This window comes from Drosophila willistoni, chromosome 3R (genome assembly GCF_018902025.1).
Source record: "Drosophila willistoni isolate 14030-0811.24 chromosome 3R, UCI_dwil_1.1, whole genome shotgun sequence".
Taxonomy (NCBI): Eukaryota; Metazoa; Arthropoda; class Insecta; order Diptera; family Drosophilidae; genus Drosophila; species Drosophila willistoni.
In genome coordinates, this window is record NC_061086.1 from 22,444,639 (window position 1) to 22,463,976 (window position 19,338).

The following is a 19,338-nucleotide window of genomic DNA, read 5'->3' on the forward strand; positions in this document are numbered from 1 at the left end:
TAATAAATCTCATTAACTTGACTGGGTGAAAACACAAAAGCACAAGAGCATACAAAAACAACATTGAATGGTTTACTCTGTGACTCCTTCAAAATAAAAATAAAAATTCTATGCTACCAAGCAACGAATTTGTCATTAATAGGAAAGAATGTATGGGAAATTAAATTTAACTTGGTTAAGACATCAGCTAAGCAAGTTGCTTGTGTTTCTTATTTCTTCTCTCTTTTGTTGTAGCATACTTAATAAAAGCATAAAATTTTTATGTTACATGTTGTAGGGGAGTATTTGCTATGGCAAAAATTTAAGGAATGTTAGGGGACAATTTTGAAAAGCTGCTTTGGATTTAATGTCTAAACAGGTGAGCTAAATCTATGGGTAAATAAATATTTTTCTATAAAATGTTGGCTTTATTTTACCATGATTTTTTTTACATTGCATTGAAACGAATTTGTATTTTTTTTGTACTTATTTGATAGTTTCACAAGACATTGAAATGTCTGAGAATGTCTTAACTTTCGTAAGTGTTCAATTGTAAACACATTTAGTCAAGGTTTACTTAAAGCATAAAACATTTCAAGTATTTCTTACAAACTTTTCACAAGCAACTTAATTTATTGCATAAAAAATGAGAGGAATTTGCAGTATTTGTAAGCGTAAATCTTTACCTTATTTACTGCTTAAAGTTCCATATAAAAATCAATCAAAAACTCTGATAAACTGTTTTCACTTGAGTCTCCACTCGCTCCTTTGTCGTCTCTGTTGTAGGACGGCATCAATGACGTACCGATAAGATTATTGCATAAAAGTATCTAACCAGAACGATGGTGGCAGACAAAACATGGATTCATATAAGCCAGACAGAGCAAATCCTCACCAGGAGCCGCCAATTTACTCCCCTCTGAGAGGAAGGAGAAGCAGTTATATAGGATACACAAGCACAAAACAACCAGGCACAATTCCCTTTTGGCAAATGCATGTTTAAAATTGTATTTCATCGGCTGCCAGATGCTCCATATCGAAAGCACGGCAACGGCACGGCACAGCCCATGGTTACGGCAATAACAAATTCGCCCGTAAATACTCATGCACACACAATAACCGGAAAGCAATTGCTTCACGCTATTCGAGTTGCTGAAATATTAGCCTCGTTTACCTCGGAGGCCGCCGGGCCACCATTCAGCCGCTGTTTTGTGTCGCATTTTCTTCGTTGCTTTTTTTTTATTCCACAGAGAGAGAGGGAGAGGGAGAGTGAGAGCAAGAGACCATGAGATAGATAGAGCCAGAGGACAGGTGTGCGTTGGCGAGCTAAGCACCTTGATAGGTATTGAAAATTTTGCGCACGAATTGCCAGAATAAATATTTAAATATTTCTTTCCGTTATGGCATTATATCGTTTTGCCATCAATGAAGTTTTAATTTAGCTTTAGTAGAATAGATTTGAATACCTGTTCAAGCCCTTTAAATACATTATCATCATGGAGTTCAAAGCGAACTCTAGATCTGGTTTGTTACACAATTCATCGGCCCCTTTTTGGCCATTTTTGTACTCTTTGCTTCATTGGCGGCTGCCTCCACTTAATTGCAACGAAAACGTTTACCGCACTCACCGCACATCGCTCACACAAAAAACGTGAAACAAAACAACCAAAAAAAAAAAAGAAAAAACGTCCAACAAACCATGAGAGAAGGCAAAGAGCAGATACAAAAGCAGGGCCGATAGATTTTTGGCATTTTTTTGTTAGTATGCTTTTCTTTTTTTCAGTTGGGGAAGGGATCAAATGTATTTCTAGGCAACCATCGGCCATAGCATAGAGCAACTCACAATGGACTCCCGGCATCCGCCTCCAATTAGAGTTTTGCTGATTTGGCGCACTTAGCAAACGGGCATGTGTCGGTACGCCTCACTGGCCAAAGGACAGAGGCCGCTCCATCTGACCCATCCGACCCATCGACCCACCGACATTCGGTCGCGATTGAGGTCTGGTTCTGCTTCTGTTGTTGAAAACCCATTAAGATCATGCTCCATTAATTGAGTTCTAATGAAAACGCCAGGCCATATGTACCTACTTGTAACTGGTCTGACTGGGGTGGTGTCAAAATTGTGTTTGTTTCCCCCAGAATGGTTTTTGGCCACGACCATCGACCAACGAAATTAAGTTACATTTGCAAAACGGCAAACGAATCTGTGGCAGAGCGGCAGAGGAGAAAGCCCCGGAGCCGGCATTTTGCCAACAATTCTGGTTTACGAGAAATAAAATATGCATGGCTATGTTTTGTTGGTCGGCAACAAGCTGAATGAGTGAGTCGATTGCTTTGTCTAATCCTCGTTGCCTCTTGCCGGCTCCCATTTTTGGCACTCATCATAGGCCGTAATTGTAATTAGCTTCAGCGGGGAATCATTTGATTGGGTGGGTGTGAAATTGGCACACAGTGCTTAAATTGTTCTAAGTGGGTTAACACTGGACAACTGTTTAAGCTAGATAAAGGGCATAAATGATGAGTGGTTGAGGGTCTATGGGATCGTGATTGGGTCTTTAAAGAAGCTACAATCATATATATCATATATCGTATCTCTCTTACACACACACACACAAGCACAGTTAATGACTTTTTGCCAAGTTGCTACCTCACATTCATCTTACTCACTTCAATTGAAGTTTTTTCTCAATGACTTGCATATACGTTTTTGCCATCTTTATTTGCCTTTGCTGTCTTTGACTCATGACTTTTCGTTTGATTTATCTTGAGATTGAGGAACTGAAAGAGAAGTTCCAAGGAGAGCACCGAACAAACAGGCAGGTATCTCTATCTACTTTAATTATTTTTTGTGAATGAATTCATAAATTAAATTGAAATTGTAGGTAGGTAAGTACTTTTAGCACAAGGTCTTTATGAAACTGCCATTGAGTATAATCTTCTTTGGTTCGTTGCTAACCCAATCCAGACAACAGACATTGCGCAACAAAACTTTTCCCGCAAGGTATTGGGATTAAAATAAAGTTTGTGCTTGCAGTTAACCAAACCGCAATAAATCAAAACATAGCCCAGCCAAAGATCCAAACGAGCTTGTTTCCAAGAGAATACAAAAATACATAATAGACACAAAACAAAAGGCGCTACGTGAACAGCAGGCAAACAATAATGCCAGCCAGAAGAGCTAGAAGAACGCCGAAAGCCAAAAACAAAACGGAATCAACAAAGTTTAAGGAGAAACCAGAAAAATACAAAAAAGAGAGAACAAAAAAAATTAAATAAAATAAACAAAAAGTATAAGTAGATCTAGGTGGCTGTAAGAACCACAACAACAGTAACAACAGGTGTTCGGCACAGATTCAACATGAAACACAATGGCACACATATACATACATAGACACACACACAAGCCCATTGAGTTCAAGGCAAATGAAAATGTTGTTGCCTACTTGCAGGCGTTGCTTCCTACAAAGTGTACAACGTTGCGTATGCGTGTTGCTTCAACATTTTGTTAACTGCATTTTAAGACCAGCAAGAGGGCGTAGAGCAACAAAAACTCACAAGTAAATGAATAAGCAAAAAAGAAATGTGAGGGAAAACTTTCAAGCTGAAAAGTTCTTGTATACGCGTCTGAGTTAAGGTGACGCCTGGTGAGGGAAAGAAGAAACTTGTATTTTTCTCACACCTCTTTTGTGGTTAGCAAAGTATGCGAATTCTCAGGGCTCCTCGGAATGCAGTTAAAAACTTGTAGCCCGCAATTCAATTAAAACTTCAATGTAATACCAGCAAATACGCACACACACACCACACACACACACACACGCGGACAGATGTGCACCCTCATATGATGGTAGATTCTTAACATTGGCTTGACATGCCAAGTGCCAGCAACAACTGTGTGTGTGAATGTTTTTTTTTCTTTTTTTTTTTGGTTTCTTTTTGTTTTTGTTGGTGCCCCCAACTGTCTCAGCTGTCCTCATGTAAACAAATGCAACGAACTGCGAAACGAGCAACAGCAACACCCACACCAACAGCAACAACTCTAACAACAAGGAACAGCAGCAACACAGCCGGCTCAGTTTTTATCCGCGCCGGCGCAGGACACCCACAGGACAAACGAATTTATATTACAAGTATAAAAGTCATAGTCCAAAATCGCAGACAAGCAGTTTAATACGCGACCCTTTCACGGTAACAAGCATTCAAACAGTGTCAATTGTGTGCGTGTGTGTGTGTGGGAAAACATTTTTAAATTTAAAACTTTGAAACTCGCAGACATAAACTTAATTTAGAGTTGTTCAATTAAAACCTTTTTAGCCATCGACTAACTAGTTGAAATTAGCAAATTCCTCAATTTGCGGTTAGACTATTAAACTATAATCTACCAACAACAAAAAAGTGGCAATTAAATAAACTAAAATAAAGTGATTGACCGCAAACTCAAAACAACTTTTATCTAATTGCTTTTTGTGTGTTTCTATTTAATTTTTGTTGCTTTCTTTGTGCGTCCCTTCAAACCTTTTTGCCTTTTATCTTTAATTGCTTTTGCGTAACTTGTTACAATTAATTGTATAATTTATGCCAACAAAAAGTAAAATAAATAAATAGATTACTAACTAAAAATATGCCAAAGGAATTTAATTAAAACTTTGAGATGAAAAATAAACAATTTACTGTACAAAAAATGTGAACCTTTGTCTTTTTGCAAAATGTTGATTAAATTAAATTAAATTTTATTTTCAAGTTTAATTTCAGAGTCTCTCAGTGTTTAAGCATTCAAGTAAATGTGTTTTATGTGTCTGTGTCTTATTGTTAGTGAATTTCAAGAGAAGGAAAGAGTAAAAGCAAAATAAGAGACTTACCATAAACAGGGTAATAATTTAGTGTTTCATACTTGACACTTGGACAAATGTAATTTATACATGCCGTACGAAGTTTTGTGCGAAAATTTATTGTGATGGATATCTAAAAGACACAGTGAAAATAAAGCCAAAAATAATATTAAATCGTAAGTAGCTGTTGACTAACAAATAAACTAAAGTCATGAGTTTCGACATTACATATTTAATCACAAAGAAAGAGAAGCCCTTTAAAATGACACAAAAAAGAGTATTAAATATAATATTGATAAATCGAAATTCTATTCCATTTCTCCAGATAAGATTCTTCTTATTGACCTTTTAAGTAATTGAAGGGTTTTCGAATTTTTTTAATTTTACCATTAAAGCATTCAATTTTAAATAAAATATATAATTCCATATAAACAGCTCATTTAGAAAACATTGGCGAATTAGATTAGTCGATCTGCATTTCTTTTACATTTTGCCTAAGATAATAATATCATCCAAAAAATGACATATTGATCTTTGATCTTAACAATGATTATCTTATATCTTCATCACACAATTAAAATTTAAAGAAATTTTTGTTAGTTTTAATGAATTTAAATTAAATGAAAAGAATTTAAACTGTCAAATTAAATAGTGCAAAAGCAGAATAAATATTTTTTTCAATTGAAACTCCTAAGTAATTTATCCTTTGGAATTGCTAATATCCTTCTCTTTTTGTTAGAGTGGAGAATAACATGGCTTTAGTAATGCGACCTTCCATATAGTTTATTTTTAAATTGATTTATGTTCCCACATTTATACACATATATGAGCCAGAGAGCAACTCTCTTTCTATGGCTTAGCAAAGGACCTTATGGGTTTCTGTATGTGTGTGTGTGTGTTTCTATCTCTGTGCGATGTGTCTGCCAGTGTGTTTGCGGCATTGTGGCATTGTGCATAATTGAATATGGTAGTAAACCAAGAAGCTGTAGCTTTGAGCCATTTCACAGCCACAATTTCATATTGTTACAAAATTGCATTGTTAATGGCCGTTGGCAACTACTGGCATCTTTTTTTTCCTTGCTCCTCTCTTTGTTCACCCCAAAATGGGTTAATGTGACCCAGACAGACAAAGCGTCTGTCTCAATGGAGAGTAGAACCTATAATGTGGGGCTTGTGCGATGTCTAACCGGCATTTACATACCCATTGGTTAATGTGCAGTCTCAGTCCCTCTCTTTCTTTTATCATAGACCAACTTTTTGCTGCGACAGCATAAAAATATCTGCGGTTATTTCTATGTCAGCATGCATAAATGTCTATCTGTCGCCTTCATTGGGGACTATGTGTCTATGTGTGTGTGTGTTTTAGCCGGAATGTAATAAAAATAATGCTACAGATAATGGGTAATGTGTTTTCTCTTCATATACCCACATCCTGCTTGGATCCATGCATGGGTTTTAGCATCAGCATCATGGTATTCTGATCTATGGTAATTTTCAAGTTAAATGCGCTTAGCGATAATGTTCATAATTTATGAACATTGAACAGGGTCGGAATGGGGTAATTAAAGGGCGAAACAGGTAAGGGAACGAGCGAAACATTAGCTAAACTTGTTGGCCAACAACCAAATTGGCATGCCAAATAGCACAACTTCCGGCCAACTTTGGGCAACAATCAAAGTTTTCATATGTAGGGCAAATTCTAATAGCTAGTTTCTAAAATTGTCTAAATTGTTTAGCAATAACTAAAAGTTAATCAGGTGTATAATGGACAACTGCATGAATTCACTAACTTCAAAACGAATACATTTAAACTAAAATGAATTTAATTAGTGCCAAGTATACATTTATATAAAATAGTATAAAAACTAGTAAAATCTCGATTAAATAAACGGAAATGAATCGATTTTTGGATCAATTGAACTTAATTTTTTAAGTTTTTCATCTAGAAACTAAGACAATAACTACTTTGAATTCCTTTCATATCTTTACAAGATTTTAATAAAAAATTTATTTTATAACTGAATTGAAACAGTTATTTTAACTTCTAAATAACTTTCGTACAGTATCTTAAAACTTTACTTTGAAATGAAGAAAGTTAATACTAAATAAAAGTTAAATAAAGTTTGTTACATGCAAGAGTTTGGGTGTTAGGTTTATTTATTCCGAGGAATCATCACAAGATCATGTAGCCAGATCATGTGATTCTGTCAATAAAGTTTTCTCTTTTAAAAATGGTTTATTTTTATTAACGTTAATTATTTTAACGATAATAATATTGATTCTCCAAGTAGTCAGTTGAAAAGTGTCACAGATTCTTAGTAAACTTCTCTTATAAACATAAACCCAAAAGCAAAAGTTTAATATGTTTGGCCCAGTTTGACCAAAACATCCGCTACTGTTTGGTATTAACATCGGGTGAAATGCTCTTGCCACTAAGTGGCATTATAATTACAAATTGCACAGTGAAGCACTGTGAAGTAGATAGCTGGCAAAGGCAAACAGTAATCAGTTATGGGAAGGGCAATGCGGCAATTCTCAAAGCCAACGCAAAAGGCGAAACGTTAACCTCGAAAGTTCCGACTATAAAGTTGGCGTTTGTAATCCTCCTCATTAAATGCGAATGTGGGCGGAGGCCCACTTAAGAGTTAACATTTACAATTATGCGCGAGTTGTTAATCAGATGCCAAGATTTCGTCGCTAAGTATTTGTAGAGGTTTTGTCAGGTTTAATCAGAAAGATTTTGTTTTGCCTTCAACAGAGCCAGAATTAGAGCCAATTAGTAAACAAGTGCACAGGCAAAGGCAAATAATCCGCTTGGATTTTAATTAATTGCCTGGGCCTTTGTATCAATAATTGACTGGCAGGTACAAGATAAATTCCATTTCCTTCTTGTTTGACCTTGTTACCATCTCTGCTCTGCTTTGCGTTTGCTCAACTCTGATATAGAGTGAGGGATTTTGAATTTTAAAATTAATTGTGCGCATAAATTTTGCCTTATCCCACATCCACATCCGAATCCGTCTGCACCCCGCCCTTCTCTTGCCATTACGTTAATGGACCTGGCAACCTCTTGGCTTTGTTTTTTTCCTTTTCAATACCCTGTAACAATATGTTAACACGAGTATACTAAAGGTTGTTTGTATTATATGTAAGAGTCTGTAAGGTATATTTAGTGCATAGTCTCTTAAAATTATTTAAATTCGCTCTGTGAATTTATAATAGCGGGTATATTTTTCTACTTTTTACAGGGTATATCCCAAGCCATTTCCTTTTATTATTTCTCTTTGTTCAAGTGGTGTGTGTGGCAATAAATTCACTTTAGTCTGAAAATGAGTTTGCATAATTCAAATGCCGAAAATTGAAATATCTTTGGTTGGCTGTTTATACAATTTCTTGTTTTGTTTGAACTAAGTAGATGAGTCAAGTCTGTGGTTAATTGTGCTTGATTTTGTTCAAGTTAATTGCTTCATCGTTTTCTTTCAACTAATGTACATAGATTTTAACTAAACAGTCTTCCTTCTGGCTTCATTGTCATGCATAGCACGATGCCCTAACTACTTACTAAGTGAGAGAAAAGAAAAAGACCAGCCAACCATGATGATGATGATGATGCGGAGAAGAAGTGTTGGTATTATTAAATCAATAAAATCGGAATTGGAATTTAATATAGCCAAAGTGGGTGTATTTGTGGGTGTGTCTGGGTGGTTAATATGTGTTGTGTGCAGCGCGTGCCTCAACAGCTGGAATTTCTCTTTTGTGTTCCATGGCACACAAAAAGTTGGTCTCTCAATTGTCTTGGGTGCAAAATAATTTACATATTGTGAGGCGGTATGTATGTAACCCGGAGGCTACAAGAGCTGCGAATGAGCAACAGCACGAGAAACAAAATACAATAAAAAAAAGGACATTTCACTGGCTCCTATCAACTAGTGGTAGGACGTTATTCCTCTCTCCCTTTCACTTTCTCCTTCCTCTGTGTGTGTGTAATCTCTACGAGAGATGGTTTGCCTTTTTTCTACATTCCTTTTTGGCTTCCCGCAACATATGGCAGTTCAAGTAGCAATTTGATGGAATTTTATTTCTGCATACAAATACAAAACGACAAATGGCAGAAGGAAAAAGAACACACACACACACACACAAACAGAGAGAAGCAAAAGAGAAACCGCATCAGCAGATTAAACTATTAAAGGACACAGTCGAGTGTGTGCGTGTATCATTTGGCATAATCCGGAATAATGGTTGAGGCAGATTACGTATACGACCGGATGCCAACGACACTATAAAATTAATTTTAAAACATTTCGGGCTTAATCATTCGTGCAGATAAAAGGCGACAGTTATTCTCAGAGAAAGAGAGCAAGAGAGAGCGTGGGGGGACAGGAAGTGAAGAGGCAGGACGAATAAGGATAATTGTGTCTGCGTGTGTAACTGAGGCGCAAGCACTTTCAAGTCTGTTTCTGTGTCTGTGCTGTCGGGATGGGAATGGGAATGAGAATGAGAATGGGCTTGGGACTTACTTGGATCCTGGCATTTAAGGCATAATTTGTGCACAAAATATTTTTGCTGTTTTACGCAGAAAATTTGCCTTCCTCATGGACCCGAAACCCTGGACGCACAAATAAAAAAAAGAGAAAACAACCTCGAAACTCAACCCGCGTGCCACTTGTAGAAGTTAACGAAAACGTGCTGAGCCTTGTGAACTTGCCTCTAAGAATGTGGCATGGAGGCTGGCATGTAGTGATGGGACAAGCTATCAGTTTTACGAGTCCTTAGAGAGTCGCACTTGTTAAAAAATGTAGGCGAAATGCCGCAGACAGACAGACAGAGGAAACCGGCAACGGGTAGGGAGTGAAAACATGCCAGAGATTTGCGTTTTGGCAACTGCCTTTTGATATTCAATCATGTCGACAACATCGCTAACGAAAATGGCTCAAACTCCACATGACATTCAACTGGCCTTCAATTTATATGCCATAATGGCAGCTCATTTTCAATTTCTGCCCTTTTATTCTCTCTCTCTCTCTCTCTTCATCTCCCTGCCTCTGACCATTGTCACTCCCCTACATCAGTTTGAAGTGTCAGTTTGTTATTTTGGGGATGAGAGAAAAAAATAAAATGAAATCAATTTTATTTTTAGGGGTTTCATTTCATTCAATTGTGAAATATGGCTTGAATTTTTTGTTCCTTTCCTTTTTTGTTGCAGGTCATTGGACTCTTTTTTTACCCACATCAAACTGATTTGACAAAAATATATTTATATAAATGTATGTGTGATAATAATAGGAAGAAATTCTAGTGTTAATGAACTTGAATGAAATATCTTTATGCTTGGGAGATTTATTCCCCGAATATTATGATCATGACAAAACACTTTGGGGAGAAAATTTAAATTACATACTACATATATTGCAATGCTCAGAAAGTGTTATTTAATCTGTATTTAGAGTTCAAAGCCTTTAGCCATCTTGATGTTTAATTTACGGCATACTTTCTCCAAATCATAGAAATATCCGAAATATGATCCGGGTGTCTTTTGCAATGGATTACAGCTTTGAAAGTTCATCCATCGTGCCAGTTCATGATTCATTACACTTTCGCCCATTTTCTTGCCTTTGGCTATGGTATACTCCCCCTCGTCGAAGAGTCGACGGCGCAGCTCGAAGGGGAGATCGACAGAAGACCTCGTCGATGAATGCCTTTGCTCAACATATATTTCACCTTCGATGCCACTATCACTGGGCGTGAAAACTGGACTCTCGGGTTTAACGTAATGGATGGAAACTCTTGTCGACGCATCTTCGGATGGTGTCTTGGAGCCTCGTTTTATCTTTTCAGCCTGGAGGCGCAGACGTAAATGAGTTTCATCCAGCTTGGGTGATTTCATGGGAAACGGTGTCATTGTCTTGCTGGTTTTGATTAGGCCATAAGATCGCTGTGCTGCCGGTATATGCGATGTGTTTTGTATATTCTGCTGATCATAGCCTAGACGCCTGGGAAATCCTGTTGCTCTTCTTTTCGATATTTTGAAAGCCTTTGAACGCCGTTTGACCTCAGACATTTTGCTCTCCCTTGAAGACTGGGCAAAATAGGCATTCATTCTCATCTGTTGTGAAACCAAATTGAAAGTAAATAATTATTCAATATTCATATGCCATTTATTCATACCAATTAAGTGTGGTTTCAGGGATATTTTTTATTGTTTTTTTTTAATTATTTTCTAACCAATATATTTTTGCTCTTTTTTTTTATTATTTTATACAAATGTATACATGTATGTGTTATATATGTATATGTATGGCAAAGTTAATTTAGGTATATTTATTTTTCAACAAATATATTTGACATCCAAGAAAAAGGTAATAAGTGTGGAATTGAGTGGTTAGTAATTATTTAATTACCCAAACTGTAATTTTTTCATTCCACTTGTTTATTCTTGTAATGAAAATGAGACAGAGAGGGAGAGGTAAATGCATCTGTTAAATGGTTTAAAGAAACTTTTACCTAAGCTGCATTTAAAAGGATATAGAATAAATGCTATCTTTAAGCCAATTAAATGAACTTTTATTGAGGCAAGCATTTAAGGAAGAATTACACACATCTTGGCCTGGTCAATGAAAGGACCAACATACGAGTATTGACTAATTGAATGGTTGAAAAGAGAAAAAGACAATCTTAACAGGTTATAGATTCCGTATAACCTTCAAGTCCCCTTACCTTGCCAGTGTCTATGCCCAACTTCATTTGAAATTCAAAAGCTTTTAACAGATTGTCACAGGGCAAAATAACTTTGCCAATTTGCAAAACTTCCATGTTGCAACTGGCAATAAACAAAAACGAGTACAAAAAAAAAAATAGAGCATGAAGGAAACTAGTAAAAGGAGTAAGGTAAAACAAAAAAACAAAAACGAATAATAACAATTACACTGATGGCCTGTTGGCCCACCGCTGTGTGTGTGTGTGTGTGTGTGAATAGAAATTGAATGATGGAAACAACCATCTCAGATACATTCGGGGTCGGCTTAGCTTGGCTAGCATCTAGGGATGACTTGTCCAACGGTATGCGGACCATCGCCCAGTCATAAAAACAATAGGGAGCTCAATTTGAAGTAAGCCCGGTTGCATTTTTATGGTTTTAAACATAACTCCAACCAGGTTCCCTCGATATAACCCTCCCCCCCTCCCACTCACCATATCCGTGGAGAAACACACTCAGGATGTGCACACATTCGCATTGCACAACGATTTCATTTTCAGTCGTAACTTTGTTGCCACTGACAGGGACAGCAATATACATACATAGATAGACAAAAAGAAATGGGTGGAAACGGACGAACGGGGGGATGTGAAGGGGAAAGCAACACGAGTAGGAGTTGCAACATTTATCTCGGAAAATGTTTTGCTTTTCTATTATTGTTTCAACTTTGGACAACAGAAGCTTTTGGGTTGCCATTTTAGCAGCCGTTGCCAGTTGTTGAGTTCCAAGGGCTGAGGATGTGCGTAAAAATTTCTATTTGATTATACGTTTATGTTGTGGATTTTGTTGCCAGTTCACCTCTCTCTCTCTATCTCTCTGTCTGTTTCTTTTGGGAGCACTTTTGCTTGCTTACCAACTCATTGCAAAAATATTTAATCCTGATATTTATTTTCCTGCAACAGGATATACATATATATGTACATACATACATGCGAAATGCATTGACTTTGATGGTGATCCTTTTCTCTACTCTCATCTCTGGCTATGGGGTCAGATTTACGCTGGCCAAAGCAAATATCTTGAATACCATACGAATGGCCCTGGATTTTAATTATTTTTTTATATGGATTGAGAGCGGGTTAAGATACAAACACACACACACACACACACACACAGGCATTCAGTCAGCCTCTCGGTCCATTGGAAATGGCTGCAATAAATTGCATACCTACTGAAACATTAAACATGGTTCATGGCAATGGTGGGGAGAATACCAATGACCAAGTGGGTTGGCCCACATTCTGACCAACCAAGAGAGCCTATTTAAATGGAATGCATCAATCGGTAGGAGCAATAAATACTATGACCAATCAAATAGATATTATCGAAAGAAGCTTTAAAATGTCCAAGAAACTGAACAACCTTATCTATACTTTTCTCTTTCTGTTACGTACAATAAATCACCAAATTTATGCCATTTATTTTTTGAAATGAAATCTCGTTTTTTTTTCCTTTGCCCTTATCTACTATTTCCATCGTTAACTTGTCTTTTTTTTCTAGCTTCCTTTTGCTCTGCATAGAAATGAATGTCAACGCGTTCGCATTTTAAGTGCCCAGTGCGGAGGACAACGGTGTCCTCCATAAAGGAATCAACGGAAGTGGAACGTGACTTTTAGCGAAAGTAAATTGAAGCCACCGCAGCGATAAAACTGCGATGCCAACCTGAGCAAGATTCGTTAGTGCAATCATAGAGATAAAAGTATATATATATATATATTTATCTGTGTGTAAGGTCACTGTGCCTGCTCATGGCTGTCACATCGAGTGCATCAGAGATGAACTACGCCAAGAGACGTTGCCATCGACATGATGGTGGTCCATGGATCCATTTCCATTCCCATTCCCATGGCCATTTGTCCAACCTTTGGATGCTGTTGTCGCTATTGCTGCTGGCATTGCTGCTGGTAGCGACAACCACAACAGCTGCTCCAACATCAAAAGATCGTCGACGTTGTGCACACAAAGGCATTGCAGAGCTGATACGGACAAGTCCTGTGATTGTCAAGGCACTTGGGGCTCGCATATTCACCGATGACGAGTTGGAGGCTGCCGCTGCGTCAGCTTCAGTTTCGCCGTTGGCCACAATTTTAATAACATTAACACCGGAAACGATATACAAGGGTGCCTCGCTGTTGAAAATGGCCAATGGAGGTGAAAATGGTGGTCCTGGCGAAGGACCATCAACACTTGGCGGTGGCATGGGCGGTGGTGGTGTGCCCTTTGCCAGTGGGTCAGAGCATAGTAGTGGCAATGGCAATGCCAGGAGAGAGGGCAGCACAACCTATCAGTATGAAGGGTAAGTCTTTACTTTTTTATGCTGACTCGTATAACATGCTCAACTTTCCCTGTTTTCTCTCCCCGCTTTCTCTGGTGTCCTGTTACCCGTTTTTTTTTTCTGTTTTTGCTTTTAGCCAACTGAATGCCACGTTACAACCGCTGGGATGTTTCGATGCTAATATGCTGAAAATGCTGCCCACGGAATTAATTGCTTTTGGCAAATTGTTGCCTGCCTCGCCCTCTGCTGCTGCCCTCTTTACTGCGGGGCAATTGCAACGACCGTTGCCACTTCCCATGGCCGCAACAGACAAGGATGTGCTTCACATCAGCATCAATGGCCTGCATCGCTGGACCCCGCAATTCGAGAATCATATCTGGAAGCATTTGGGTAAGTCTCTCCACTTTCACATCCTCCTATCTCATGCTTCCTCTCAACTTCCTCTCTGGCATCCTGTGTGGGCTAATCGCATTTCGTTTGTTAGTTGCTGCATTGTTGAACAAATCGCCCATTCCGCCGGATGTTTTGTATGGACCAACTTGCCTAGTTTTCGTTGGCCAATCAGTGTTAATTGGCCTGTGCTAGGCCAAAAGTGCTGACCAAACAACTAAAATTTCAAGTCTCATTTTGCATTTATGGTCGAGTTCATTTAAGGGCCTCTTCGTGTTGCTGGTTCTTGACTTTGTGAGAGATTAATCTTTGATAGAGATTGATAACCAACAAAAATTACTCAACAAAACATCCATCCAACTAGGCTAGACAAAAACTATAAAAAAAAACCTAAGAATTTTTTTTCCGATGACGAGGCAAATGTGAAAAGTGTGGGCGGATACAGAGGCCCAGTCGGCCATGTCTGCTGAGCTGCTGCTGCTGCAGCACTCGAGGGAAGTAACACTTGACTTTTGTGTCAAGAATCCGCAACAAATTGTGGCAACCAGCAAAACATGAGAGGCCTTTTGCCACAGCAAGGCGTGGCTCAGAGAACCAAAAGAGGCATAAAAGAAAAAAAATAGAGATACAAAATTTATGTTGGAAAAAATGGAATCTAGGACCTTTGCATTCCCACTTTCATATACTCTTTGGAATCGCTGAAATTGTTATTACTCTCTCTCTCTCTCTCTCTGTCTCCCTAACTTTATCCCGCAGGTTGGGATGACTGGAGTGACTTTACATTATGCAGCGTCACCTGCGGTAAGGGTGTGCAACAGAGATTCCGCCGTTGCCTACTGGACAATCCACTTGTGGACATCAACATGAATATCAATCTAGCTAACGATGAGGTCGATGAGGAGGAGGAAGAGGAGGAATGGAAGCTGGAGATGACTAAAGCTGACGAGGCAAATAATGATGGCCTGGCCGTCGCCGTCGCAGTCAATGCTGTTAATAATGAAGTGCCATCCCACGATGATGAGAAAAATGAGCAGCAGCGGCAGCCGGAGACTATGACAACTGCAGCGACAGTTGTTGGAAAAGCAACAAGCAACGTTAATGAACAGGCAACAGCCGAAAGTGTCAGCTTTGTAACGAGTGCACGTAATGATGATGGCATTGCCAGCTCTGAAGCCGTAGGGCCAGCAGACTCATCAGATGGTTATTCCAGGAGAACGCAACGTGCATATAATCATCAGAAGAAAAAGCGCAAATCAGCCAAAAGTGTGGCATTGTCCACGCTCCTTTGTGAGGGCTATAACATCGAGCAGCGGAACTGCAACAGCTTCGAATGCAGCGGTGAGTTTGCATTAAAAAACGAGATGGACTATTTATTTTTTATTATTGTTTCTCTACACACAGATGATATTAGTGATCTGTTGAAATTCTATAAGAAATTGCCACAGATTGAGGAACTAACCAGTGAGCCATCATCATTTTTGGCCGGAGAGATGCAAGATGTGATCACCACCACAACGACATCCACAGCACAACAGTCCAGCAGTAATGGAGCTCTGCCACTGTCATCGACCCCCTCGAATATGGGTTATATGCGCAGCTGGAGAAATACTCTTAATTTCACTTTAATGATCACTTTAAGATCAAAGGTAACCAAGTGATTTTTCGATATTGATTTAATTTTTCAATCTTTTGATATATTTATTTCGTGGACACAGAATGACACAAAAAATACGGCCATCATATTTTCAATACGCAATGCCACACACAATCTATATCTGGAGGCATGTAAGGATGGTCTACGTTTGTATCTGGAACGCGACAATACAACGGAAATGTTGCCGGTGAAATTCAATTTATATGATTATCGCTGGCATCAAGTGGCCATCAGGTGAGAGAACAGTGAGCAAGACACCCCGCTGGGTGAAAGGAGACATGGGGGGAAGATTCAAAGTGAAAGGAGCGCATTCATCGACCGTCTCTGTTGATTGGCAATCAGAGATGAGTGTGTTCATGGTAGAGTGCGTGTATCTGTCAATGTGTGTGTTGTGTGTATGTATCTCTGAGCTTGTCTGTGTGTGAGTGGGGCCTGTGGGGCTGATGGCCATCATCGACACTTTCGTTTTATTTGCATTTTCAATTTATTAGCATAAATGTTTGTGTGCGTGGGCCATGAATCGCACACAGGCGAAACACTTGACACACATGCAAATAGCACGCACTCACACACACACACACAAACAGACTCTTACACTCACACGCACATGTTGAAGGCTTTTTTTGGGCGCTTTTTTCCGGTTTTTGTTTGGCGACAACACACTGCCAAATTGACACTTAGTTCAAGTGAGCGCCATTTGTCATCGGCCCTTCGACATGGTTGCCATTGCCAATACATATACATATACAAGAATGTGTGTGCGTGTGTGTGTGTGTGTGTGTGTGTGTATGTGGATAGTTGTTTGTATTTTAATTATTTGTGACTCTTGGTTGTCATTTTGTGCTTTGCCTTTTCTGTCCTCACAAATATAGCATACAAAATGGCGATTTCATATCGATTTATGTCGATTGCTTGTGGACAAACAGTTTCGTTGTCTCCAAGCGACTGTATACGCTGCCCATGGATGCTGATGTTGAAATTGGACGTGGCTTTAATGTGAGTATTGGGACAAATTTGATCACAGAAACCTCAAAAACAAACAAAACTTGTAATTACAATTTAAGAAAAAACTACGTAAAAAATAAGTACAAAACAATTTTTGTGAACATTTGGAGCTCTAGGAATAAAACTAATGGATTATGTTTTATTGTAGATAAATAAACATATATTTTAACATACTTAGTCTCCAGTTTAATCATGTTTAATTTAATTTATGTTTTTTTTTTCTGTTTTTTACTGAGTTTCGAGTAATATACTTTTTGTAGCATACTTTTTTGGGCATAATTCAACTTTAATTCTGCTTGATTTTAGACCATATTAGAGAGCAATGTAAATATTTATTATTTAAAATCATATTTATTAATTGTCAATTTAATATGAAAAACAAGTTTTCTGAATTGCATTGAAATATTTGAAAAAAGAGACTTTTGTTGACATATTTTAGCATTCTTTTGCGATAAACTTCCCTTTTTACATTGACAAATAATTGAGTATTTTAAAAGCAATAACTGTAAATACAAAGCTGCGTATACGTTATGCACTGCTTTCTGTTTTGTTACTGATAACGTATACGCCAGGTTGACCAATTGTATTGTCAATTGTATTTAATGTTTTAATGGAAATTTTCTCTTTTCTCCTCTTTCTCCTTTTTTTTCTCTCTCTTTTATTTACAATTGTTTACCCAGGGGGAACTGCAACAATTGTTGGTCCTGCCTGAGCATCAGGAACGGCTGCAATGCAGCAATAAACGAACATCAATCAATGAAGTAAAACGCTACATCATAGACACATTCATCGAGGACTATGGTGGCAATTGAGGGGAGGAGGACTAAGCCAAAATAATATATAAACCAAAAACAAAAATCAAATGAAATGCAAATGAAAATGGTAATCGAAATGATTGCATTCCATATTTGAATGAACAAATGCAAATCTGAAATGCAAATTTTTCGATCAAATTATGCATTTAGTTTTAACATAAGCCAATGTAGAATCTATCTTCATACAAACACATATACAAATATACATATACGTATATATATATATATATGTATATAATGATGTGATTCATGTCTCCTAGCAACGCATTTGGTGTATTGTAAATTCCTATAAAAGGCATAAAAATTAATACGTATTGTATTGTAAAAGCGCATGGCATGATTTTGCATTAACAATTGTAACAATTAAGTTAATTTGACATAAAACAATAATTATAAATGCAAAATTATAAAAAAACACAAACAAAAAACAGACATTTGACATAAATTGCCAGCACTGTGCAATTTAATATTAGGTGGAAACACAACAAGCAAAAATGAAAATGGATAAATCAAATAATAAAACCATAACTTAATTATTTATAAGCATAAATGCTGAATTTGTTTATTTTGCAATTTGGGAAAGAGGTAAAGCTTAAAACAGAATCCATTCGTTTGATTTAAACCTGTTTTTGGCCACATTGAGTGTCTCATCAAATTATTGAAATGAAAATTTTCACGATTATGACCTATTTTCTATTGATAGTTTCGCTTTACCTTTATGGCTTTGCCTAATGATGATTAAGTTCTATTACATAAATTTGCGAGTTTAGATTCCAAAATTAAAGCCTTTTGAATTTGTTGGCTATGCAAAAACATTTACCTATTGAAAAATATTCTCAAAGGTGTTTAGCAACGGAAAAGTTAGCTTATTTTAGCCTCAACAGAAAACATCCAAAGTGTTGGTACAATATTTCCTGCATTGTTTATTTTTTAAACACATAGAACATACCATGATTGTGGAGAAATTTATTTAACGCAGTTAAGTATATACTGAATAAATAAACATTTTGTTGCATGCAACATGATTTCACTTTTTTCAAAATCAAAATATATTTATTTTGATATGAATTTCTCTTACGCCTGGCTAAGCTCATTTCTGGCCCTAATGTGGATATGGGTATGTGAATTTGCATTTTGTTTAGTTGCCAAATAGACAACAAAAAAAAAGGACCCACTTCCATGGCTAGCCAAGTGTGGCAGAAGAGAAGAGGACGTTCGGATCTGAGCGTAAGGTTAGTAACGATGGCAGCTGCTTCCTTTGGGGAGGGGTTTCAGTTTCGTTCACTTGGCAGTCACTTTTTCTTTTGGCTGCGCTTGACTGATTTGCAAAAAAGGATCAACTTGTTAATTTCACTTCACCATGCTGGCCCAAGTGTCACTGACAAGTGCCAAAATGAGAGAAACTAGGAAAAAGGTCCCATTTTAGTTAGTAGTTAACCTAACCAGAATGAGAATATTTTGATGCAATTAAGGCAAAAATGCTTCACTCTCCATGTGTATGAGTTTGCATCAGAATTTAATGGCAAACAGATTGCACAAAGCAAATGGAAAAATGAGAAAATACCAAAAACTGAGACCAGAAACAGCAACTCTCACTAAATTTCATAATTTCCTCTCGACTGCAGATAGAAGAAAAA

General features: G+C 37.6%; 2 protein-coding genes across 2 annotated transcripts; one reads left to right on the forward strand and one right to left on the reverse strand.

Annotated features, from left to right (window-relative positions):
- The first annotated feature begins 4,716 nt into the window (after window positions 1–4,716).
- On the forward strand, window positions 4,717–18,028 carry LOC6647407. The gene is made up of 8 exons (XM_002070277.4): window positions 4,717–4,981; window positions 13,063–13,858; window positions 13,974–14,227; window positions 14,984–15,565; window positions 15,629–15,873; window positions 15,943–16,115; window positions 16,754–16,877; window positions 17,567–18,028. Exons 2-8 carry the CDS (start codon window positions 13,311–13,313, stop codon window positions 17,696–17,698), a joined length of 2,058 nt encoding a protein of 685 aa, XP_002070313.2. The 5' UTR covers window positions 4,717–4,981; window positions 13,063–13,310; the 3' UTR covers window positions 17,699–18,028.
- LOC6647408 lies at window positions 10,116–11,039 on the reverse strand. The gene is made up of 2 exons (XM_002070278.4): window positions 10,974–11,039; window positions 10,116–10,911 (listed from the first exon to the last, which is right to left on the reverse strand). The coding sequence occupies exon 2, from the start codon at window positions 10,909–10,911 to the stop codon at window positions 10,249–10,251; it is 663 nt and encodes a 220-aa protein (XP_002070314.2). The 5' UTR covers window positions 10,974–11,039; the 3' UTR covers window positions 10,116–10,248.
- Window positions 18,029–19,338: the final 1,310 nt, after the last annotated feature.